This window comes from Triticum aestivum, chromosome 7A, assembly GCF_018294505.1.
Source record: "Triticum aestivum cultivar Chinese Spring chromosome 7A, IWGSC CS RefSeq v2.1, whole genome shotgun sequence".
Classification (NCBI taxonomy): domain Eukaryota; kingdom Viridiplantae; phylum Streptophyta; class Magnoliopsida; order Poales; family Poaceae; genus Triticum; species Triticum aestivum.
Window position 1 is genome coordinate 656,790,549 of NC_057812.1, and position 25,274 is coordinate 656,815,822.

General features: G+C 43.8%; 2 protein-coding genes and 1 pseudogene across 5 annotated transcripts; 1 reads left to right on the forward strand and 2 right to left on the reverse strand.

The window, feature by feature from the left end:
- Positions 1–705: 705 nt before the first annotated feature.
- LOC123149034 (heat shock 70 kDa protein 16) lies at positions 706–6,499 on the reverse strand. The gene is made up of 9 exons (XM_044568559.1): positions 5,214–6,499; positions 4,884–5,096; positions 3,492–3,584; positions 3,340–3,408; positions 2,663–2,863; positions 2,442–2,588; positions 1,998–2,126; positions 1,504–1,634; positions 706–1,393 (listed from the first exon to the last, which is right to left on the reverse strand). The coding sequence occupies exons 1-9, from the start codon at positions 6,381–6,383 to the stop codon at positions 1,333–1,335; spliced, it is 2,214 nt and encodes a 737-aa protein (XP_044424494.1). The 5' UTR covers positions 6,384–6,499; the 3' UTR covers positions 706–1,332.
- A 4,394-nt stretch (positions 6,500–10,893) lies between these two features.
- On the forward strand, positions 10,894–13,825 carry LOC123153667 (uncharacterized; annotated as a pseudogene).
- A 1,123-nt stretch (positions 13,826–14,948) lies between these two features.
- Positions 14,949–23,675, reverse strand: LOC123149035 (mechanosensitive ion channel protein 2, chloroplastic). 4 transcript variants are annotated; one of them, XM_044568564.1, is made up of 15 exons: positions 23,497–23,675; positions 22,309–22,480; positions 22,159–22,218; positions 20,721–20,878; positions 20,039–20,159; positions 19,857–19,951; positions 19,570–19,683; positions 19,390–19,450; positions 18,491–18,640; positions 18,300–18,410; positions 17,904–18,071; positions 17,688–17,801; positions 16,943–16,999; positions 15,482–15,918; positions 15,247–15,410 (listed from the first exon to the last, which is right to left on the reverse strand). In XM_044568564.1, the coding sequence occupies exons 2-15, from the start codon at positions 22,384–22,386 to the stop codon at positions 15,404–15,406; spliced, it is 1,731 nt and encodes a 576-aa protein (XP_044424499.1). In that variant the 5' UTR covers positions 22,387–22,480; positions 23,497–23,675; the 3' UTR covers positions 15,247–15,403. The 4 variants fall into 4 exon arrangements, with proteins under 4 accessions (XP_044424495.1, XP_044424497.1, XP_044424498.1 ...); XM_044568560.1 differs by having other exon boundaries at positions 14,949–15,918; positions 23,497–23,664; XM_044568562.1 differs by lacking the exon at positions 22,159–22,218 and having other exon boundaries at positions 14,949–15,918; positions 23,497–23,663.
- Between the last annotated feature and the right edge of the window lie 1,599 nt (positions 23,676–25,274).

Here is a 25,274-nt window from a genome sequence, read left to right on the forward strand (position 1 = left end):
AACATTGCACAGGCTAATAGGTTTGTATTGAGTGATTACCTCCAGGTTCTCAACCTTTGGGATCAGGACAATATTTGTTTGGTTTCAACCACTAGGAATTTTTTTTATTGTTAATCGCATCAAGAACCTCGTTTGTTAGTTCCTCTACAAGAATATGCCAAAATCTCTTGAAAAATAGAGCATGCAGGCCGTCCGGACCAGGGGCCTTCATGTCTCCAATCTGAAACAACGCCTTCCGCACGTCCTCCCTTGAGAATAGTTTATCTCTTCAGTTTATCAAACAAATATGTTCTCTCAAAAGCGTCTCTCTCTCACGGTTTCCCTCTCCCGTTGTCTTCTTAGGGGGCAGCCCGTCTCCTCATATACCTTTTTTATAAAGAAAGCACCCTCTCCATGTCCTGTAGGGGATTCGAAGGCATAGCGGCAATAAAACCCCATATTTCCAACCAAGTCAATTTTTCTGATTTCACTCGTGATGTTTAGGGTTTCCCCTTTTTTATCTTCACTGGCATCTGCCACAAATTAGAAATTGTGCACTCCCTTTTCATTTAAGTTCTAACGTTTTATCCAAGTTAGAACTTGCACTTTCCCACAAAAATAGCACAATATGATTGTAAGCACATAAAGAAAAAAATGCCATGATATATTCAAAGAATTGCTTCTCATCTAACATTAAACAAACATGCAAATTTAATACTAAGAGAGTGAAACCACAATAAAATCAACTCATTCAAAAGTAAAATCTCACTGCAACAAAACATTCAAGCATGAAGATCTATGGTCATTGATCATATCTTCCATACATGAATACAGCAAGTTATAACTATGCGGTCCTTGGTAAGTAGATACATTGCACACAAATTTGCTTCCATTTCTCATCTTGTTCGTTCACATGAAACTAAAGCAGACGACTCCTTGGTAAGTAGATACATTGCACACAAATTTGCTTCCATTTCTCATCTTGTTCGTTCACATCAAACTAAAGCAGACGACTCCTTGGTAAGTAGATACATTGCACACAAATTTGCTTCCATTTCTCATCTTGTTCGTTCACATCAAACTAAAGCAGACGACAACCTTTATCTGATTACGAAGAAAAAGAATTCACATGTATCAACAATCATGGCTAGTGAAAACTGCACGTCAGTGTACTGAGATGCAGGCACCCAATGGCGGGCAGTGTGGTACAGAGTTGATCGTATGGCAAGGTTAGAAGATATCCGTACGTCCGTATATTTCTACAAAATGTCAAACCTGGCCATGGCCATTCTGCAGGGAATCCTCAGCAAGGTCTAATATCTCTATCTGATTTATGCATTTGATCTGAACCTGCTAGCATCCATCATCGTTGTCATGCCCCCGTGCCCTGCTAGTTACTATTTTGCTACATGACCTGCAAATGGAATCAGCCAAATCTAAGATATCGTGGAATGGAACACCAAACATTTTTTCAAAAGAGCACAAAATGCCAAATTTTGGATTCAAGGAAGAAAGGTCAAATACATGTCCAGCTCCTCTTCCTTTTTCTTGATTTCATGAGACCAAACTACAGGGTCAACATTCTTGGGCAAGGACTCCTGTAGTTGCGAGCTCTCCCTCAGCCACAGCTCAACTTTAGTGCACTCATTGTCAATCTGGCAGATAAACCGGTCATCAGAAGTGCAAGTAGCAACAGAATTCTATATAGCATGATACTATGCAGTATGCAGACAGAAAGACTAAGTTAAAACAAACTACTGTCAACACTTCGTGTGTTCATTATTAAGTAACCTAGGTTTATTTCAAAAGCTTCATCCCTTTTCTCTTTTGGCATTTGATTATTGTAATTCAAGGAATTACTATAATACACATATTGCAAGGAACATGAACAGTTTCACTTTACAACTTAGATCAACTTATCGCCGTGTTGAGTTAGTACAAACTAGCAGACCACACATAGATATGCAATGACTCAAGTGTTAATAAGGGCACACACAAAAAATGGTTAAATAACTTACAGCATCTCGTTCAGGCGCAGATAATGACTTGGCAGCCATTCTATGGTCAACAATGCACTTCAGAAGCTCCCTTGTAGCTTCAGCTCTGGCTTCCTCATCTTTACAACGATATTCAATGGGATCTACAAGCTTTAAATATAAAGAGAAACATAAGGAAATAGTCCAACAAAGAGGTGCATAGTCCAAAAATAGGAAGAACACATTGGAATCATCCGTGCATTAACATGGAATGTGCGATAGGATACGATGGACAACAAAGAACAGGTATAAAAACTATACAACTTGAATGTCAGTTAAGCCCAAAGGTGAAGTGATAAATCATGAAATACTATAATGCCGAGGACAAGAAAATACATTGACAAACATATATCAGAAAATATGTATAAGGTGTATAAGGGGCCATGGATGCAGATAAAAAAAAACATCAAAAGGTACCATTTGTACCTTTTTTAGCTCCTCGAGTTTACTAGTGTAAACTGCTTCAGTCTCATCATCACCTTCTTCATAAAGCCAATCTTCTGTCTGCTGTAGATTAACTGAGATTTCTTCCCTTTCAGAATCAGTAGCAAAGCTCCGATACCTCTCAGAAAGCTAGAAAACAATTTATCAGAGAACAGAACTTTTAGGTTGGGAAAGGAATTGGGAAAACACTCTCAGACTGCCACCTTATTACGGGTGTCGTACACGTAGGATTCCAATGCGTTCTTCCTCTCTTTCGTTCGCTCGACAAGTTTATCCTGATAGGCCAGTTGTTGTTCTTGCTCTTGAGCTTCCAGCAATTCCTGCTTGCTCATTACGCCATAAATAGACTCAACAATTTGCAAGTCCTGCCGGTGCATTGGCGGTTCATTTCTCGACTTGTGATCCTGCACATAATAACAGTTGTCACACCTAGTTAGTTGGGCAATAATTGAAAGATGACAGTTGCATCATTTCTCGACTTTTAACATTTTATGCATCTGGTAGGGTATTCCCTCCCCCATTTCAAATACTCAACATACAAGGTATAAATAATCTTACGGTACCTTATCCCAACCAGCTAAGGATTAACAAGATTATCACAAAATTTAGCACCTTAAATAGTTAAAGTATCATATATATGCCAGTGGATTTGCATATAGTACCCACAAAAGGAGTATGCTTGCAAGTTAGTGCAGCACGTTTATTACCAACTTCAACACAGAACGCCAGCTGGCAATTATACTCATATAGAAACTCATGTACTACAATAGTTGTGAAAGTCTGCTGAATTTGCATGCCTTTGGTCATCATACTGCAATTTAGTTAGAGGAACACATGTAGCATAGATCTAGGACCAGGGAGGGCTGGCATAATTCCTTACCATGTTATCATTGGAATCGAGCTCCATAGAGTCAGCAGAATTTGCATCCCTTTGATCATCGTCAATCAACTGAGGCAGTTTAAAGGTTAGAAAGACAATATTGAACAACTTATAACTAAAATCTGGCAGTGACTATGAAAGTTGACACTTACAACAGCTGATTCCACTGAAATAAGTCCATGGAGATTTAACCGGATTTTTACTTTCACTTTAGATTTTTCACTATGTGCTTGGAAAGGTCCAATCTGCAATAAGGAAATTACAACACTAGAATGATTAGAAGTAATCATGGAAGACATCAACATTTAACAGTAAGCGTAACTTCGTTCAATGCATGTGAGCATATTTCTTGTGCCACGATTCAACTGGCGTACATGTTTCATAGCTTTTGGAAGAGGTTCGACATACAAATTATGAGGTCACCGCAGTAGGTAAATGTGCATGTTACATCCTCCTCTCCCAGCCCCTAAAACCCCTAACCCACCCACCCCAAAAAAAAACTTTGTCCCGAACCATGACCTAATATGTATGGAGCTACCACCGGTCCATCCGAAATTAAGGATTCAAACTGTGGATCCCAGAGTTTCAGGGATAAATAAATAAAATGCGAGAGAGCACAACACTGATCTTTGAGTGCATTAAGGTCAGCTAGAGTTAGGAACACAAAAGTTATCTAAAATGTTTTTCAAAATGATGATCACTTGATCAGAAACTAAACAACCTGATACTTTGCGGTACAATAAAGGCACCACATGAGCTCTTACAAGACGAAATTTTATGATTTGTTAAGACAGCATGTTAGTGTTTCATGGTCAACTGAAGAGAGGCAGCATTGTGAATATGATGACTTCAATGATGACAGGAAAACATAACAATACTTTTTTGTTGAAAATATGTGTTGCAATCTCTTTAGAGAATGAAGTTGCAAGGTAGTTTCTGAAGAGAATCATTTCGTGATCTATAATATAAATCCTACAGTTCCAATTGTCTTGTTCTAGCACTAATGTTTACAATGGTTCACACTTACCAGGCATACACATTGAAGATATGCACTTCCAAATAAGAGATACTACAAATTGACTACCATCTTTATACTCACGTGTTATGATTGACAAGATTGTTTATCCATTCTAGGAGTATTGTCCATTGCCTACTAAAGCACCAATTAAGTGAACACAACAAGGCGTCTAGATGATAAGGCAGCAGAAGACATGAAAAAAGGTATCTTCTGATTATTGTAATTAACTTGTAAGCAAGGAGTGAAAGCATCAAAGGTTCTACAGAAACAGTGGTGCCATGAAATGAAACAGAAGACATGAAAAAAGTATCTTCTGGTTATTGTAATTAACTTGTAAGCAAGGAGTGAAAGCATCAAAGGTTCTACAGAAACAGTGGTGCCATGAAATGAAACACTGTTGTCTTGGAAGCTATTGTATTCACATGGAGATAACAGAGTCTTAGAGCTAAATAAAACAAAAGAGACATCTGGATCAAAAGGCTAAAACATGATCACATTTTATCAGTCAAGAGAGTTAATTGCATACCTCAAAACTACCGATTTGTGTTGAGGTGCCAGGGGGCAGTTCATTCTCATCCACGTAAAAAGCATCCAAAGTAAAACCACTGGTCCTATGCAAAGTAATTATCTTAACACTAGGAAGGGGCTGGCCTCTCCGGAACAATGCGTTGCTTGTCAATGCTGATATTGGGCCTTCATTTGTGCAAAATCCTATTGAGGCAGGGATTACATCTTGCACCTGAAATACACCAAATGCAACATTTCTCAGTAAACAGCCAGCAATACAGCATGCTTCAAGTACCACACTAAGCTTATATAACAAGAGACTATACAAGATAAAAGCTGGCATGCATACCTCATACTCCCGAACACGGAATGTGGGACTAAGCATTGCACACTGCAACGCGCAACCACGAGCCACGCACTCACTGACATTGATTGTGCGACTAGGCTCCCTTCTAAAGAATCCGGCCAGAACTCTAGCAATAGCAGGTACCCGAGACCCTGACCCAACGAGCTCCACAGACTGCAGCTTATCCAATCCAATACCTGAATCTGCCATCGCCCGCCTGCACGGCTCAACAACTCTCTCCAGCAACTCAGCACAGAGCTTCTCAAAGTCTTCCCTCCGGATCATCCCCCTCACGTCCTTCTCCTCCATGAGGCACTCTATGTTGACCACGGCCTCGGCGTTCGCGCTCAACACCTTCTTCGCCTTCTCACAGGCGGCCCTCAGCCTCATGCTCGCCTTCACATTACCCACGACATCGATCTTATACCTGTCCCTGAACTCCTCAGCGAAATGCTCGAACAGCACCTCGTCAAAGTCCCGGCCGCCCAGGTCCGCATCGAAGCCGTGCGACAGCACCTTCATCCCGGACGCGTCGAAGGCGACGACCCCGGCCTGGGTGTCGGAGTGGCCGACGTCGACGAAGGCGACGAAGGTGGGGCCCCCGGCGACGCCGAGGTCGGAGCGGTAGAGGCCGTAGCCGAGGGCGGTGGCGGCGAGGTCGTGCATGAGGCGGAGCGGGCGGAGCCCCGCGACGGCCGCGGCGTCGACGTAGGCGCGGCGCTGCGCCTGCGTGAGGTAGCAGGGGACGGAGATCACGCAGTCGGCGACGGGGGCCCCGAGGTCGTCCTCGGCGAGCTGGCGCAGGTAGGCGAGCAACATGGCGAGGATGTGGGTCGGGGAGAGCGCGATGCGGCGGCCGAGGTGGTCGACGTGGACGCGGGCGCCCCCGCCGGCGCCGGAGCGGGCGACGTCGACGGGGAAGGGGAGGCGCGGGAGGTCGCGGGGGGCGGGGCGGGAGGCGAGGAGGAGGAGGCGCTTGGGGCTGGAGAAGGGGGCGTGGGAGGATGCGGCGCCGGACGCGTGCGCGCCCAGCAGGCGCGCGCTGTGGGAGAAGGCGACGGCGGCCGGCGACTCGCGCTTGGACTCGGCGTTGAGCAGCACGTCGATCCCACGCTGCCGCGCCGCCGCCGCCACCAGGGTGTCGTTGCCCACGTCGAGCCCCACCACGCTCATCGCGGCGGCGGCGGCGACGGCGGCTGGCCGGGGATTGGGATTCGGGATTCGATCGACGCGGCGAGGGGGTCGGGACTCGGGAGGGAGTGGGATTTTGGGGGGTGGGTGCGGGTGCGGGTGTGGGCGTGGGGGGTGGTGCGCCGGACCGGAGGGGAGGGGTACGGGCCGCGGGCGCCGGTGTGGGCGAGGACTAGTCTGGACTCTGGAGAGCAGGTGGTGCGGTCGGGTCGGTTTTGCTGGCCCTGTCGCTGCTCTGCTGGGACATGACTGACTGGTCCAATGAAGTTGCTAATCAGTAATCGCCATAATCATCGATTAACGATTAATCAATAATCCATCACATGTTAGTGTTGGCAGTGTTCTGATGCCATTCATTCAGATAGATGCCTTTGGTTTTGTTCGGGCTAGTTTTGATCTATACTTCCAAGTGCATTCCATCGATCGATCTCTTCATGTCTCTTATCCATCAGCCTCCCAATATTTTTTTTGTTCAGCAGTTTAAGACTGCAGAATGGGTGGATCAGATGGTTAATTAAGTTCAGGAAGGGCATCCCAGAATACACCCTTCACGATTGGAGCCCTTGCCACATAATTATAACCTTTGCGTTTGAGCTCTGTTTACTGGTATTGATGTACTCCCTCCATTCTGATTTACTCGTCGTGGTTTTAGTTCAAGAGTACTAGGTAAGGTAACATGTCAAAGTTGAAACAGACACATGAGTCCTGGAACAACAGATTAAAGAAGTACTGTTGTGAATTGTTTTTTCATAATTCTAGAAGATGAACCCTGTTGCAGTATGTGTATCTATCCTTTTTTTGTGGAAAGTATGTGTATCTGCCCAACCCATAAGTATTAGGCATGGACAAACCTAAAATGTAATTTGTCTTGATGCCAAATGAAACAGAACACCTTAGGTTTGAAAGATAATTGTCCTGGATGCTCATAATATTTGTTGTGTCATGAGATACTTAGTCATTTGTAGCTGCCCTGTATCAAAACCATGGTCATGGGTCATGCAGTCTAGGCCCCAACAGACTCCATTTATTCTTTTCTCGTTCATGGTTGTCAATGTAGTACTCCCTCCATTCTAAAATATAATGTGTCCGCGCTTCCCGAGGTCCAACTTTGACCATAAATTTAACCAACGAAACCGATTGCGACGGGATAAAAAATTATATAATTAAAAACTTTTTTTGAATACGAATTCACTGGTATAACTTTTGCTCCCGACGCAGTCGGTCTCGTTGGTTAAATTTATGATCAAAGTTGAAGCACGAGAATAAAGCAAGCACTATATTTTGAAACGGAGGGAGTAGTTCATAGAGGGTAGGGTGCCCAAAAGTATATGTATAGTTAGCTTACGTGTGACCACGTACCAATTTTTTGATAGATACAAATGGAATCTGTAATATTATATCCTATTTTTACCAGTTTGCTTATTAATGCGTTTCTATCATGTAAATTCTGCAGGGAAGTTCTACTCTGCAGTGCTCTTTGCCATTCGTGGCTTCCTATGAAAAATCTGCCACTTAACTGAAAGTATGTCAAGGGAATACCTTATATGATTATAGGTTAGTTGCTCCCATGTGATTGTTGTTTTTAGTTACATGGATAATGTTGATCTCGGAGCTTATATATGTAAAAGTTATCATGCTCTTTTCAGACAATTGCTTTGAGACAAAAGGAATTGATATTTGTGTTAGCAGGAAGAAGGGGAGGAGAAATTGTTACTCTTTTGTTCAGATAATCTTCAAAGGTTTTATTATTCTAATATTGAAGCTTCATCACTCACTGTCAAGTGTAGCAAGTTACTACAATGGCCATGTTTCGGAAAAGTGCTCATATGAGCCCGAGCACACCTAGCTCGCTATCTACGCCATCAGCTGGCTTCGGGATGCTCGACCGAACAGGTATGGGCCCAGGTATACTCCCTGTATTGTTATTTTATCCAGGGCCCATGGCCCACATCTGAAAAGTGGTCGACGTTACCCCGTTATGGACGCCCAAACCGGCTCGGATGGGAGACGACGGTATGGGCCGTCATCTATCGGATTCTGGACCAACATCGTCCCCATTTTCATCCTTCTCTGCCGCGACGCAGGTGCAGCCACCGGCGGCAGGATCGTGGTCGCCGTATCCCTGAAGAGTGTCAGCGCCGGCAACTCCCGTGGCCTTCCACCATCACAGCGTTTCGTCCAGATCAGTATCATCAGCACCTAGCCCCCTGCAAAATACAGGCGTTAGTCTTTAGACATTCGTAAGATCATGCAGGTGTTCATTCCTGAATATCAACTAGATTATAGATGCTTGCATCCTCCGAGACAGCAGAAAGAGCAGAAGACAAATTTATGGCACCTCAGATCCTTCTCCTTCACGGACGCCCTCCGAAGCTACATCGACCTGAAAATGTCATTCATACCAAACTGACGAACATCCCCAAAACATAGAAAAGAGCCACATACAACACGAATGCAAAGTACCTCCACCAAAAGCACATCTCGCTCGGAGTATGCATCTGATCGTGTAATTGCTGATCCGCCGTCCGAGAAGACAGGGGGAGCCATCTCCTCTCTTTGCCAAGAGCTGCACAACAGTATTGCTATATCTACATGAACCAATGACAAACGCAGGGGACAACTCATCTCAGTCTCACCTGGTAAATATGTATACAGTCTCCACAGTGCTCATGTAGTTCAAAATTTGAACGCATGAAACTACCATATGTACATGAGCATTACCATGGCTTTGCTTGTCTGAAGCCTGTCAGTTACTGAAAGCTTCATTAACTTGCTGGAGCATTCAGCAAGCAGAAACTAAGCAGGTGGCCATCTATTTGATCTACAAAGATTTAATCAACACATATAACCCTTTCTGAATATAAAACACAGTATATGATCTGTTCCACGTCTATGATAACAACTTTCTGAATATACAACAGTATATGATCGGTTCCACTCTGAAAGATAACAATTGCATGCAAAAAATTAAGACCACCACTGTTTTATTCAGGAAACTGCCTGTCAATAATATGGAACTAATGTAATGTCACAACACATCTCCGATTCGAAACATGCAGAAACAATTTTGTCTGAACAGTTTACAGGCATAGTCAAAGTAATAGTACAACATAACTGAAGATTTTCCAAACACGCAACATTCAAACTACATGAGCACATTTCAACACTATTTTTTTTTCAAATCAGCCTTCATTCATTCTTAGCTCCGGTGTTTTGTTCTAGTTGTTTCGACCGTGACCTTCTACCCCACAATTCTTGCAGTGCGCAGGTTTCCGAGCTTGGTTTGGAACATCTCCACAATCTGGGCATGTCGTCCGCTTGTGCTCTGCCGCCAATAAATGATTCAAAATCTTGTTTTCTTGATGAAACCTCTGTATGGCACCTTTTATCTGCTATGTACCAACCGTTGTCCATGGAATTGGAACGCTGCAGCCTTATCAGAGCAGGGCACTCACAACGACAAGACTTAGTGTTCTCCACGAACGCCTTCCCCTGATGCCCATTTGTACACAATGAGAAATAAGTTTAGTAATGAACAATTCAGTAGCTAGCAGTGTTCAGCAATACCAAAGCATTTTTTACATACAGCGCGGCCACAGACTATTTTTTGCATGCATTTCTTGCATGCATTTCTCCCAAGAGTATATGTTGTGAAGATCATAGGCTTCATCCGAAGTATCAAAACTTGTCCCCAATTTTGGCACAATTACATTATCTACAAGATTTTTAGCAGAACCACGGATTGCTTTCTCCAGTGCAAAAATACCAGACACTGTGTCCTGCCTGCCGCGGCAGCATAAATCCTAACTCTGCGAGCAAATAACACTATTTTTTGATAAAATTGCAAATGCAAGGCAGTTTCATAAGTATCCCAGAAACCGGCCAGAACACTTTCACTTAGTTTCCCCATTTTCTCCAGTGCAAAAATCATCCTATTAGGGCATGGCGCCCTGCCTGGCTCGGCAACCCCAATTGTGACTCTGGGTGTAAATCACGGTGTTCAGACAGAAACGGATAACGAACAAATGCAAATTACTCTCCTCATCCAAATGTAAATCACAGTGTTCAGACAAAAATAGTCGATGCAAACATAAAGCCAGAAAAAACTAGATTGCGGAGCTATCACATACAGCAAAGACTCTAAATTACTCCCTGATTAAAAATTCAGCCTGGCTCAAGCAGCACGCAGGCACAAACACCATACAGGAAATCAATTATTTGCCCACAGCGCACCAGCCATAGTGCAAAAATAACCGTTAAGTGTTTCAACTCTTGGTCATTCAAACACACACCACGAACTATGTCACACAGAATCTAAATCGTCACAAAGCCATACCTTTGCGTTCACCTAGCAGCTTTGAGGTCGATCTGCTCTACAGATTGCTCAGATGCTTGAGCGGAATCTTCAATCCCTGTCCGCGCCGCCATTTGTGCGGCACAGATCTGGCCGTCCGCACTTGCTGCCATCATGGGCAGCAGCCCAACCGCCTCCATGGGGAGGTCTGCCGTCTGCACACCACAAATCGTGAAATACAGTTTAGATCTTTAGAAATCGCCACCACAAATTATAATTCAATACATACACAACGACTCAGATTCGTACCTCTTAATGGGCTGCATAAAAAAACTCCATCTTCGCGGGTTGCCGCAGGCATCTTCTCGCACGCCCTAGGTCGCCGAGATCGCCGACAAAGGAAGGATCCAATCTCATGAGGTAGAAGACAACTGCTCCTAGCGACCCCTTTGCATTTACTCGGCTACTGTCGGTTCTCGCAGTTACTGGGAAAGCAGAAAACCTGAGCCACGGATCAGGACGACATTGACGTCTCGAGCCACGGCTGTGTTCCCACTCTTCGACGGTGTTCATCATCTGTGCGAGACATGGCCCACTGCACAGGTCTGCATGTGTACGTATATCTCATTTTTCCCTATTTTTGGCAGAACCCGAGCCTGTCGCGCGCATTACATGCGGCGAATCGCGAGGCTATACCCAACCGCTCAGATAACGAGGGCCTGTGTGCTCGAGTTCACAAACTCCGCGTCCCATGTTTCGTTTCTAGTTTTCATGATTTGTTGAGGTCTCTCAGTAACTATGTAGATACGAAGATTGATTTACCCAAGTGGGTCACCAGCGGTTCGAGCTGTTGTCATGGGAGAGCCATCCGCATGGAAGGGATCTTGGTTAGCCGAGCTCCTCGCCGATGCCTTGTCATGCAATATGTTGTGCAGATTGATAGACGGGGAAGACGATTCCGACAACCACAACGAATCAGAGATGTGAGGAGAACCAGGTCCCATCAAGGGTGCCAATTTGTTTGACATGAGAAAAAAAAATTAGAGTACCCCCAACACCCATCGCACGAGGTTGCCAAGGTTATTTAGTCTAGACAAAACAAACGGCAACACGGTTGCACGTGCACACAATCCTTCAGCAAGACGGAAATGACAAGGTGCCGACGGTGGTGGATGAAGAGGCCGGGCATCACGGCGGCATGCCCGAGAGGAAAGGGGGAGGTGCCGATGTGCGAGAGGATGCCAACCACGTTGTGAGAAGGGACGAGACCAACAGAAAATATCTTCTGTGTCAAAGAAAAATGAGGCGATGATCAACCGGGAGTTCCTATAATTAAAGAGTTGGAAATGATTTGATTAAATTAAAAAAACTTATTTTTATGGTAAAATTTGCAGCCAAATCTTATTTAAAATTCCATAAGCAAATTCGAATATCATATAGCAGCACTAATCGTTTGACTGGAAAACCTTTTTTTAGAATTTTTTTTACCCTGAGCGATGGGCCTTCAAGCCCAGCCACGTGGTAACCCTCCCTCCTAGCTCGCTCGCTCGCCCGCCCTAGGCAGGCCCAGTCCGCGCGCATAGAAAGACGACGAGCCGCCGCCGCCGCCGCAAACTCTGTCTTCGTGCAGCTTCCCCTTCCCCGGTTCTTCGTGGAGCTGCGACAAGTTCTTTAGGAGAGACGCCCTCGAACCAAGACGGCAATGGGGCCCCGAAACTCGTATCCCCGCGGGTTTTTACCCTATTAGGGAACGGGGATGGGCGACTTCCTATCCCCGCGGGGCTGCTCGTGGATACATTACTAAACCCGGCATGTTTCACGGGTTTAAACCCGTTTGAGTACTACCCGAACCCGAAACCCGACAAAATCCGTCAAAATACATTATTTAGCACGCAACGATCCATCTTGACTCAAGTGGCCCAAAGCCACAGTGCTCGAGGAGCCGAGCCCCACAGCATCGAGGCCCTGGAGTACAAACCAACCTCTCACTCGGTCGATGCTGTGTTGCTCACTCTTTAGGACTCTCTCTCCCGCACAACACGACACCTAAACCTAAACCTAGGTCCCCCAGCCGTCGCCTGCTGCTGTAATATGCTCTTGTTTTTCTTCCAACTGTTGATGTTTTCATTGACTTTTTGTGGGGACGGGTTCCACGTGGGTTTTGAAAACCCGATGGGTTTAAGGGACGGGCAAAAATTTAACCCCACGCATGTTGACGGAGACGGTGACGGGTTTACGATTTTCTCGTGGGGATGGGTTTGGGCAAGCAAAACCCGGTGGGTTTCGTCTCCGTTGCCATCTTGACCCTCGAACGATCGGCGAACCTAAGGGGTGACTGCTTCACCATCCGGTGCGACATCATGGTTGTCCGCGACACCAAGGGCGGCGGCGGCGAGGCGCTCCTGCCCGACATACACCGGCATTTCGGCGATCTCTTTCAAACCAATGTGGGTGCTGATGTGACGTTCGAGGTCGGTGGCGAGACGATCGCTGCACACAGATGCGTGCTTGCAGCCCGATCTAACGTCTTCAGGGCACAGCTCTTTGACCCCATGAAGGAGGGCAGTACTGCTACTACATCCAGTGTCATACGGATCGAAGACATGGAAGCAAGCATATTCAGAGCCTTGCTTAGCTTTGTCTACACAGACTCATTCCCTGCGATGCACGAGGATAGCATGGAGGAGGACAAAATGTCACACGTTGTGGAGCATGGACAAGGAGAGGAAGCTGCAGAAGACAAAATGCCAGAAGCTGCGGAACAAGGACAAGGAGAGGAAGCAGTAGAGGATGAAACGCAAGAAGTTGTGGAACAAGGACAAGGAGAGGAAGCAGTAGAGGATGAAACGCGCGTGCAATGGCTGCAGGACTTGTTTGTAGCGGCAGACAGATATGATCTCCAACGGCTCAAGTTCATCTGTGAAAAACAGCTATCTGAGCTCATAGGTGTCAGCCGCGGATTGAAAGAGGCGTGCATTAAGTTTATCCTGGTCCAGTCTCCCTCATGTTTGAAACAATAATGGCGACCGATGGCTGGGAGCATATAATCGCGACCTATCCCTCTGTTTTGAACGAGCTCATCGCTGAGGTTATCGATTTGAACCAGCAGACTCTATCACTCTTTAGTTAGATCTGAAGTGACACTGCTATGCATATGTGGGATCCTCTAGACTATAGAGGTCGTAGTCCATGTCTCTTGTTTGTTTTTTTTATCTTGTCATCTATATAATTTGCCTGTATGCCGAATCAGAAAAATCCCAACATATAGGCAAATTGTCCCTTCATGGAATGGATGGTCTGTAAATTCAAATGCCGAGTGCAAATTGATTTGGCATTGCAGCAGTGTGAAACTTTAGTAGCTACTAGTTGTTTTATCCGCATATATCTATCTTCATTACTGCGTTGCATATTGTTGCTTTCGTAGCAGTTGTTAAGAAGAATAATGTTGATGTTTCTGGTTAGGCATTTTATGAAGCTAGATTTAGGCGAAAGAATTTGGAAGATAAGATAGATCACCCAAGAATACCGGTTATGTGACAGCGATAGTGTGAAATCTTGGTCCAGTGCCTAGTAACCTTCTCCCGGGTTCTTAGTGTTCTCCTCGGCCGGCCCATTCCCATTTGAGAGGAAGGTCGGTGCTTGGAATTTTGCAGAGCCAAATGTTGTAGCTGTGCCCTGTACCCAAAAGGATGACTCCATCTGGTGTATTTTGAAACACCAGAGATCGATTGCTGCCAATTTCGGCGACGAAAAGATGGGGCAAGCTTTGAGTGCATGGACATGGGCTATATTTTCTTTTCTGTATATTACTCATAACAAATATCTTTTGTTCAAATTACTTGAAGCTTTGCTTGTGTTAACACAGGTACGCAATTAATTCCAAGGCAATGAGCATGTTGGTGCCTGTGTAGTTTACAGGAAACCAGAGGATATGAATCATCACCCTATCTGCTTGCATGTTCGTGAAGACTCAGTATAACTGCTCTTGATCCTTTATCCCTTCCTGCCCTATTTTTACATCTCAAATCAGACACATAGGCATAAACTTCACCAGAGGAACGAGGATATGATGGAGCACATGACCGATCATCGACACCCCCCATGATCCGGCCAAGCAATCACCCACTTATGCCAAACAAAACCAAGCACTGCACTACACTCTACAGCACTCAGAACACAATGCTGGTGCGCAAGCACCATTTCGAACATGCCTAAGATTGTTCCGCAAAGCCAGAATGAAGCAGCACAGATAATATGCAACAGCCGACGCGTGTCGGCTCAATTTATGTTTGATACGCTTCACCATACGTACAAGATATCCATACGCAGGGAGCACAGTCAATGACTAGGCTACATTTTATGAACTAACAGGTTCCTTGCCAAACAAGGAGGCATCAGCGAAGATTTACAAAAAAGAAAAGAAAAGGAAAAAGAAAGGGGGCGACAGATAGCATTTGCACCAGCACACAAAAAAGGTAGGCATGGTGACGAATCCCTGGCAAGGACCCTGCTTGAGCTTGTATCGCCTGTCAAGAATCAAAGTTCGTGTGGCCGGCCTTCTCTAGATGACTTGATTGACCCCCCTCATGGCTTATGGCTTTGACCTTTCTTATCCTTCGGCAATGAACCAACCTCAACTGTGCCTTGCTCGCTTTCGGATGCATGAGGATCTGTTTCTTGTTCGATGGGGAGTGTCCTCTTGGAGCCCTTAAGTGCTACACCCAGAACAATGTTATCTTCCAGGCCAGGTCTAGATTCTTTCTTAGGATTAGGAAGAGAAACTGACCCATCTCCTTGTCGCTCTGTGGCCTCGGATCCTCGAGACTCCCCTTTACCAGCCAGAGATGCTTGTGTTGACATCCCATGATCATTCTTGCTATTCTTCGTTGGACCATCTTCTGACACCATCTTTTTCTGTTCCTTCTTGTCTGAGTTGCTTACACTAGCACTATCTGGTGAACCTACCCTGGTCTCAGCCGATGCGCTTGTCTTGACTCTCTGATCTTCACGTGAGGTTGATCTAGATTTAGGCTTGCCTTCACTGACCTTTGCAGAGGTGTCAATCAGAAGTGGACGGCCACGTACACGAGAGTACATCTCCTCTCCAAAAGGAATGTTATCTATGTCTGCGTTGCCATACGATTTCTGGACCGTTCGAGTTTGGGTGGCAAGCCTTGCCCTGTGATGGCCAATTATTCTAAGAAAGTCCAACAAAACTTCCTCCTGTTGTGTATTGGAACATCAAAAACATTTTATAAGTGTTCCAAGTGATATCTACTCCCTCCGTTCCAAAATAGATGACTCAACTTTGTATTGGAACGGAGGGAGTAAATGCTGATAAAATAAACACACATGGTGCAAAAATGGCTTCTATGCTTCTCCTGTCAAACTCCATCTACAAACAAAATGAAAGAACTCCTATGTAGTCTTCCCTATTAATATCAGAGAGGAAATGATAAATGAAGTAGTACCACATAGTGAACAGATGAGGGGTTCAGAACTCATTTGGAGTAATCACTGATGCTATGCATAGATTCATGCAAATATCATGTGGGTGTTTCAAATTTAAGGCTCAGGGTTGAAGTCTTCACAAAGCAGGATGACAGGTGAACAACTGCAACGTCCCCATAGCAACCAAACTTTACAGGGAGGACCAGAACCAAACAGATCAGCAAGGTTTGGCGATTGGCTCGCAATATTATGTGCAATAATCATGCTGCATGTCTCCATGATTTTTATCCCATTTTTACCAAGTTTACGCACATATCCAGTTCAAAAATAATAATTACGCACCATATCACTTCTATGTGATATTTGTTTAGATTTTTTAGTAGCACATGGCTCACGACACTAGTTGATGCTATGAATTTTAGTGTACATCGGAAAAAGTAGAGCCAGCTGCAGTTTTTATACTCCGCTCATTATCAACTTGTCATCCTGATTGGTGTTTCAAGGCAGTTATATGTATTTTTGTTTCATGATTAGGAAAAATGATTCCATGTCGTTTATCACTGGTTTCCATAAGTAACTGGTCAAAATCCAGTTCTCGCCAACTGGTGAGAATCAGACTCAATGGATCAGAATGTTTTGTACAGCTGATTCTATTTTTACGAACACTACCGAGCTAGAAAATAATGTTCTTGACAGAACTTGTACATTTTAGCACAAAACATGCATATGCCAAACAAAATATGTGCCCGTTATCTATTGCGAGCAGAATATATAGCATACTATACAGATATGTTACCTGGACATTCAGATACTCCTCAAGATGTGAAGTCTTCACAAAGCAGGATACGTAAATCTACAGGACAAACACAACAAAATGATACCAACCTTAGATATTTAGGAGTTCAGGACTAATGTAAAATTGGAAGTAATAGAATAGAAGAATGTGTAATATTTCAAAGAATTAAAAAAATAGATGCATGGGCATGAAATGAAAAATCTTGACACCAGTTAAACGCAAATGCAAGAAAGTAGATGTGAAAATAGAAAGGAAAAGAAACAACTACCCACTAACATACATTTTTTTTACTACCTACATCCATCTTCCATAAAACTGGACAACTTACATGTTAGGAGTTTAATGATTTTCATGCTGAAGTGTTGCCGGTGTAAAATTGATCGGTCTGTTCTAGATTTTGCACTAAAACTATAGCTGCAAATTTTGAGGAGAGCTGAATGAAATTGAATAATAGCCTATTATCACAGGGTTTTGATCAGTTTCTAGCTTTAGTAATACTACCTCTACCAAAATATAAGACATTTTTGTAGGTTAAACTAGCCTACAAGAACGTCTTATATTTTGATACGGTGGGAGTAGTAGGGAGACACCTACTGAGCATATTTTAAACAAGGTAAACAACAAGGACGCTCTGGCCAGTGGCCAACCAAGGTGTCCCACACTCATGATACAATGTTTCAAAACGGGTGATCATGCACTAGCATTTACATTTTAAAAACCGAATTACTTATAATAAATAAAGTACCATGAGAGCTTGGGTCGTTTCATCAATTTTCTCAAAAAATACTCTTCTGTGTAGCCTCTGTTGTTCTATATTCTGATTTTTAGCCAAGACTTTCCTCATGTCCGCAACAATTATCTGCCAAAGGAAAACAGATAGACCGGTTACAGTTAGGTTACCATATAATGAAAGAAGTAGAAGAGAGAGGTGTAATGTGCGAGACTGATTCAAAGCTGTTACACTAATTTTTCCAGCATCCATGTGGCTTATCGCAAGATAGCTCTTAATACGCCAGTGGCTCCTTCGACTGTTATTTCTCACTATGGACACTGTGAACTTATGGTTAGGAATGTATATAGCTTCTTTGTCGTCACCTCTAAGAACTGTTGGAGACCACATACCAACACGCTGAAAATCAAATTAGTTGAAGTTAGTGTGATGACAAGATGAAGCATCAACAAAATTTGGTATGAGCGTGCAACTAGTATCAGACTATCAGTACATAAAAACAAAACCATGTATCGTGGAAGGAATAACTACATACTCAGATGACTATTGTTTAAATACGCATATAAAATGAAACAAACAGAACAGCATATCCACAGTAAATGAGAAATAGTTCAAGAAGACATCGACCTCAACAACACCAGTGATCTCAACACCATCTATGTTTGCAGTGATCCATTCATTCACAATAAATGGGCGTGAGGCGTTGATCATAACACTCGAGATGAAGTTAGTCAAAATCTGCAACGAATTGGGATAGCTATTAGCCCTATTTTAGCGCTATCGCACAAGAAACTATCAATACAAAAGTTCTGTAGTACCTCACGACCAGCAAGCGTAAGCAATACTGTCCCAAAACCTCCAGCAGTTATCCACTTCTTGGTATTGACACCCAGCAACTCCATAAAGAGAGAAACAGCAGCAATCCAAATGCCAGTATAGATTGCTTTCACGGTAAAATCCAAACCCATCTGCAAGAAACAAAGTTCGATAAGTGCTACTACAACACGGAGAAAATTAAGGGGGAAAACAAAGTTATAAGAAGCAAAATAAAAATAGAGGATATCTTGATTGTACAACTGAGAAGTTTAAATTCCAATCACATTAACAGAGTTCAATTCAAGCTAACAAGTACATGCTGTTGCCATCAGATTTATTTCACAAGAAATATATGCTTGGAATAAAGAGACCATGGAAAACCTTGAAATAATAAATTCTACACTATTTCACGATCATAACACAGCTTCTTTGAGCAAACTACCACATAATCTCCGGCCCACCTGTTTAGTCATTTATGTATGGTATACCTAATAAAAGATTTTGATGAGACATGAAAACTGAGAGAAGGGATGCATACATGCATATAAGATGCATGTGTGCTGCATATACAGTCATCGGGATGAGTGTGTGCTTGTGTATGCATAATTCTAGTGTACAGAGTACCTAATCAAGTTGCATACCTGCGCTCAGGTCATGCATGCTTGCTTACATGCACCAAGCTGACCGAACATCAGTGGATTCCCTAAAGGCTAAAGGTTGTCCGTTTGCACCCCCTAGTTGGGGTACCTATTGCTTGTTCATGAAAAATAAAATGTATTTCCTACACGTTCCTTAAAAAATGGCTTATATCAGTAAGATCGAAATCAAGTTGATAGAACTATAGCAGGTACTCGAATAATGTAAAGAGGTTCTAGCTATATTATAAGAAAAATGATCTTACTTTTTTTGTGTCATTGGGGTTACGTACGTCCACTAGGAATTTATGTACCTGCTGAATCAAGCTAAAAGAAGATAAACCATGTTAGTACTTCCCAGGGTTTTTCATTTAACTCTAGTGAAATGCTGATTCATTAAACTAACTATCAAACAATCAGCAAGCTTGAGAATGTATCATGTGCACCTTGTAAGAACATATGCAATAGCCAGGACGGTAGATAAAGATCTCACAAAAGTTACAAGACGCGTTTTAACAGCTTGGCTTGCTGATGAACGTAGCACAACTGGATCCAAACCCCTGTAAGGCCGTGTGTGAGCAAAGAACAGAAATAAAAAGGAAAATCTGCAACTGATACACAGCTAAAAATTCTGAGGCTGCAACATCGATCAGCTAAAAATTCTGAGGCTGCAATATCGATCAGATAGGAGTACACTGCAAGAGAACATCACTAAACACTGTTGTGGTTATACCTGCAGATTAGCGTTGCTCCTGTCCAAAGAAGCAAAGGTTGAAGGTACGACCTAGAAATTAGGTATGTGGGGCTCTGTTTCCAGTTTCCTCCGTGCTGCAAGGTATTACAGAATGTTCAGTTATTTTTAGCTCGTCATAATTAAGTAAAATATAAATATGGTCGCATATAACGGAAGCATACATCAATACGGTTTCTAATGTCCTTCACTAGAGGCAAAAAGCCCCATAGGGCAAAGACAATTATTCCAACTGCAGGTGTCACAAGGGCAGTGACAGGATTTGCAAGTAAACTGTCACACGACCTGTCAAGGGGGGAAAAGGGCTATTAAAATAGGAAGTCGAGCATAAATTGATTAGCATTTGCATATAAGATGGTATAGCAATAACCTAATAAGAGTCCATTGAATTGGCTACAGAATTTATCCAGTTGGTGACTACCGTCATCAATCATAAAGGTAAGTTCCATTTAAGATTACTAACCAAACTATCTTGGCTAACATGTATGCAGCTTAATTCATAAAAAAAATTTATGTCCCGCCATATCGATGCTGCCATATCGAAAGGCAGCAAATCAGTAACCTGTAATACTGAGTTGAAGAAGTTACTGAAAGGCTTAGCAAGTGCAATAAGAGTAGCTAGTGAGCAACCACTGAACAAATCATCTGATTGGCATAGTGTTACTAAGATACTTCAGTACCATAATACCCACCAGCAGTATATAGTGTAGATAAGATGTTAGATATTCTGGTTTACAAAAACTGAAAGGTCCAGATTGGTGCTGCTGGCAGTATGTGTAGTCATCAATGCGAACTATCTAAGAATTCAACAAACTTCATAAGTACATGATGCCACAGGGGGGCTACCTAGCCAATGCTGACGACGTGCTCTTGACCAGCGGAATTTCCTTCCAAGACACTGGCAAAGCAAAAGATTTAGCACCCGAGGCCCTATATCTACAAGGCACATAAAGCATGGGCCTGTAGCTCCTACCCAACACGTTCTGAACCAATAAATCCTGCCCCTGCAAGGGATATTCTGAAGATTTACAATACTAGGGGATATTGCTTAAGGCATACAGTACCGGCACAAAATATATATAAAAAAAGTTTATTATGATAGAGCAACAAAAGGAGGTTGCATGATTGAAATGATCTACCATGTATTACTGATCGATTATCTAGAAGTTCGAACAAATGGCAATCATCAAATTAGGAAAGAGATTTGTTTAGTAAGGAATTTCAAGATAGGGATAAGCAGACAGCACACTCGAAATAGTTTGACTCTTATGGGATAAAAGTCGAGTCGACAGGTTGATGAGGGTGAATGCCCTATCCACGGTGTGCGTTATCCTACACCCAGGCTATGCCATTGTGAAAGGTTCACAACAAACATTATGGAAGTGTGACACTGTGTGTATAGTAAGCATCACTTTCATGCAGTCAAGCAGAGTACTGTTTCAGATATAGTGGTACATATGTTTTGTACCCAAAAGATACGCCCGCTTCAGTAAAACTGTTGGTAATGCAAATTTTGGAAAAAAAATTACTCCATATCCCCCTGAAATGATGTTTAAATACCAATGGAGTACGATGTATTAGAAGAACATCATCAGGTAATCAACCAACGCAACCGATGTCTTCATTGGCGCATACTTGCCCGTTGTCGGTAGTTCAACAGTTAGATCTCATTTCTCAAATTATCAGCAGATATGATAAAACATGGTAAAGACCTACTGGTTAAAATACATGTTGCTGAACTTTCAGTGTCCAAAAGCATAGTTCCATTCAAATGGAGTGGCATAATTTTTGTGGGCCATTTCCATAGAGGATCTACGGTCTATGGAACCATGTGTATGATGTTGCCCAAAGACATTCCTCAAAAAAAAATGTTGCCCAAAGACAACTCGAACAGAATATATTAATTTTAAATGTGATTCAGTTCTGCATTATTTGTGCTGAGAACATGCAGCAAAATAAATACCCTTGAGGTATTTGGAGTTGTACCTAACCTTGTCTGGTGTGTCTATGTGGGAAAAAAAAAAGACAGGGATGGCTAATTCTGTCTGACATACATTTGTACAGCTTCAAACATATGTTTGCTTCTGCTAAATTAACAAGTACTAGCTTACACTAGGCACAGAGATAGAAGGATACTTCACATATCCAAAATAAACAACACACCGTCAGTTAAACGTCTTCCAGTGATGTAAGACAAAAGCATCACAACACCCATTCTATAAACTATACTATAATAATTAGAATACGTTGTTAGCTTAGCAAGACTGAAAGGAAGGAACCATACATAAGCAAGAAAAGGAAGCGAAGTGGATGGCAAGGAGAGAGAACAACGCTTCTCTGGGCTCTGTAGGGGGGAGGGGGAGGAGAGCAAACACTGATGAAACAGAAAATAAAGAAACTATTGACTACCAAGTAAAGAATGAGCAAGTTGTACTCTAAATTTGTTGATTTGGCTAAATCTGCTGGTAGTAGCCCCTCCCTGGAAGAGGTGGGATGTCATCCCAACTGCCATCTCAAGCAGAACTTAAATGGGATGCAGAATATTCACATCCACTGATTGAGCTGCTATCAGGCCCTACTAAGCTGGTGGTGCTAGTTTATTAACCCTGAAACAGAAAAATATGCATATGAGTGAGTTTTGTGGCAGGCTAACTCTTACAAGATATAAATAGAAAATGTAGCATGGGACTAATGTTTCCTTTTCTTGGAATGTACAGAAATACCACAAGAGTATATGAACATTTAACTGGCAGCAAGGTATGGCCGAAATGCAAGCCCCACCCGAGTCCTGCCCACAAAATCAAACCATAGCCCAAGCGCAACCCCTAGCCCTACCCACAGCCAACTCAACAAATGCCAAGCACAGTCATAAATAACCATCTTGCCAGTAATAATAGGAGTGATCTGTTAATAAGATGCTATTATGAATTGGATGTTGTATTGATACAGGGGATCCTTCTGCACCCGGCATTAAAACAAGCATGGGCATCATGAGTGAAGGAGAAGAAAGGCTGCAACCTATTCCGCAATATTAAGGGGCTGCTCACCTATTTACAGCTATATTGAAACAATGGAAACCATTGTGATACCATTAGTCCATTACAAATATGTTACTTTGGTGGAAATGGATAGCCCGCCCTCGCCCCTCATATCGTCTAATTCAAGAGCCTTCTAGCACTGCTACCGCAATGTTCGAACCAGTTTCCCCATTTCCCCATTACAAACTGAGGCAATATACTTGGCTCGTTGTCACCAGCCCTAGTAATGCCCTGGCCATTCGGCTCCATTCGCCTGCGAGGGGTGGCATTTGATCCGCTCACGCCCCACATAATCACGCCACGAATTTCGGCGAACAAATGCTTCGATGGCTATCAGTTTCATAACAGGGGAGGATCTAGCCGCAAAATGAATAACAGCCTGCCACCAGCACCCCACGGGGCGGGGATTTGGATCGCGGCGAGGGAAATTCCAGAACAGAATCCCCGGCACGGCTCAATCGACCTAGGGTTCGTCGCCGACAGGGGCGGTCAATCGAGGCCCGCAGAGAGAGAGAAGGATCGCCACCCCTTGGCTGCCCGGCAGAGCAGACGAGGAGGGACGGGGGCGGGAGGGGAATACCTACCTTCGAGGTGGCGGGGCGTCCGTGCTTCGGCGGGGGCAGGGCTCGCGGGGGAGGGCTCGCCGGCGGGGAGCGGTGGCGGTGGCGGTTTGAGAATGGCGTTTGGGAGGCGGAGGCGGATCACGGTTGCTACGGCTACACTTTTGTCTCTTTTTTTCTTTTCGCTTCCGATGAAACTCTGCGGCTTTGACACGTGTACTCGCGCCGGGGTCCGCTCGGTTGGCGGGGCCCTCCTCGCCGGGCATCTGGTCTGGGTACTCACGCCGCACCAATAGAAAAGCCCCGATGCAACGCATTTGGTGCAATATTGCTGTAAATTTGTTTTCAAGGTTGTGTAATTTTTTGTGGCAAAACACTTGCAATATATGTAATTTTTTAAAAAAATGTGATATGGAAAATCAATGTATGCAGTAAATTGTAAGGCATTGCCCAAATCATTAACCTTTCGGCATCATCATTTTTGCCTGACCTAGATTGACATGGACACATCCGTTGCAAACAACCCAATTGATCATATTTAATGAGCTTGGTGGGCACCGTGGTTGCTTGGACTCATACCGCGCAGGTAGAAGAGTTCAAGACGAGGAAGAAGGGAAGTTCAGGAAGTAAATGTCGTGCTCTAGTGGAGTGACTAATAAAGAAGAGGATTGGTTCGTTAATCGCCTCCTGTGTCTAACTCGTCTGCAACAGGAAACGGTGGTTGTTAGGATTTCTCTTTGCCTCTCGTGTCTATGGCTACTAAGGCGCTTATCTTTTCCAAGCTTCGCCGGTGAGCCTATGGATCCACCTGCATGCAACTTAACCACTCAAGCGCCCGTGGCGGCTAGGGGGATCCTGTTCTCTCGGCTTTAGCCAGTAGTTTAGCTTCGGCGTTTTTTTATAGTAGGCGATGTTCCATTGAATGGCGCCGCTTCATCTTCGAGATAGTATTCTGGGCTTCCATCCTCCTCGAATTCGTCCATCGAGATGGAGTCGACAGAGCTCTAGTATAGATTATTGCCTTCTCTTTAGGGAGCTGAATTAGGGTTTCTTGTCGTGCATTCGTGCTAGCGAGATTTAGTGGCAGACGCTTCAGATGGACTCAAGGGACCAATGGAGACGAGTGCAGCTCTAGGGCGTTTACCTTTAGGAGCACGTGCACAAAGACTTACACAACTGTCATCGACAACGTCAAGTTGATTCCGATAGGGGAGCAACGAAAGTGGTGTGTTAGCGACTCATTCTAGCAGTGGCAGTGGCCATCGGGGGTGCAAGGTCCTCGATGTAATTTTATTATGTTTGTGGTGCTATGTAATTTTTGTGAACCTTTATAATATATGTGGATCCATTTTCAAATGAAAAACAAAGACTGATGAAGAAGAGATGGATGTTTGGAACATGGTGTAATATTGAGCTAAGAAAAACGTCGTGGGGAGGCAGGGACAGGTGATAGAGGAACTTCACATACGTCGATAAGGTCTCCTCCTGTGATGTTTCCACGTAGTTGGATTGAGTCTGTGATGGTCAATCCTCTATGTGGCCGATGCGAGAGTCCAGCCAATCAGATGAGCAAGACGCTTTTTATGTTTCCCTCTTTTCCCGCTAGGATCATAAATCTTGCATTTTTCATATCCATATGATTGAGTCCTTAGGTTTCGACTTCTATCTCGGCAGGGGCAGAGGCAGGCTAGCATCGGGCCTCGGACCTGCTTCATTGCCACATTGCTACAATGATTAATAGTGATCAACATTGTAACAAACGCCACAATCAACAAAGGAATAAATCTTCACGCCCTGGGCCG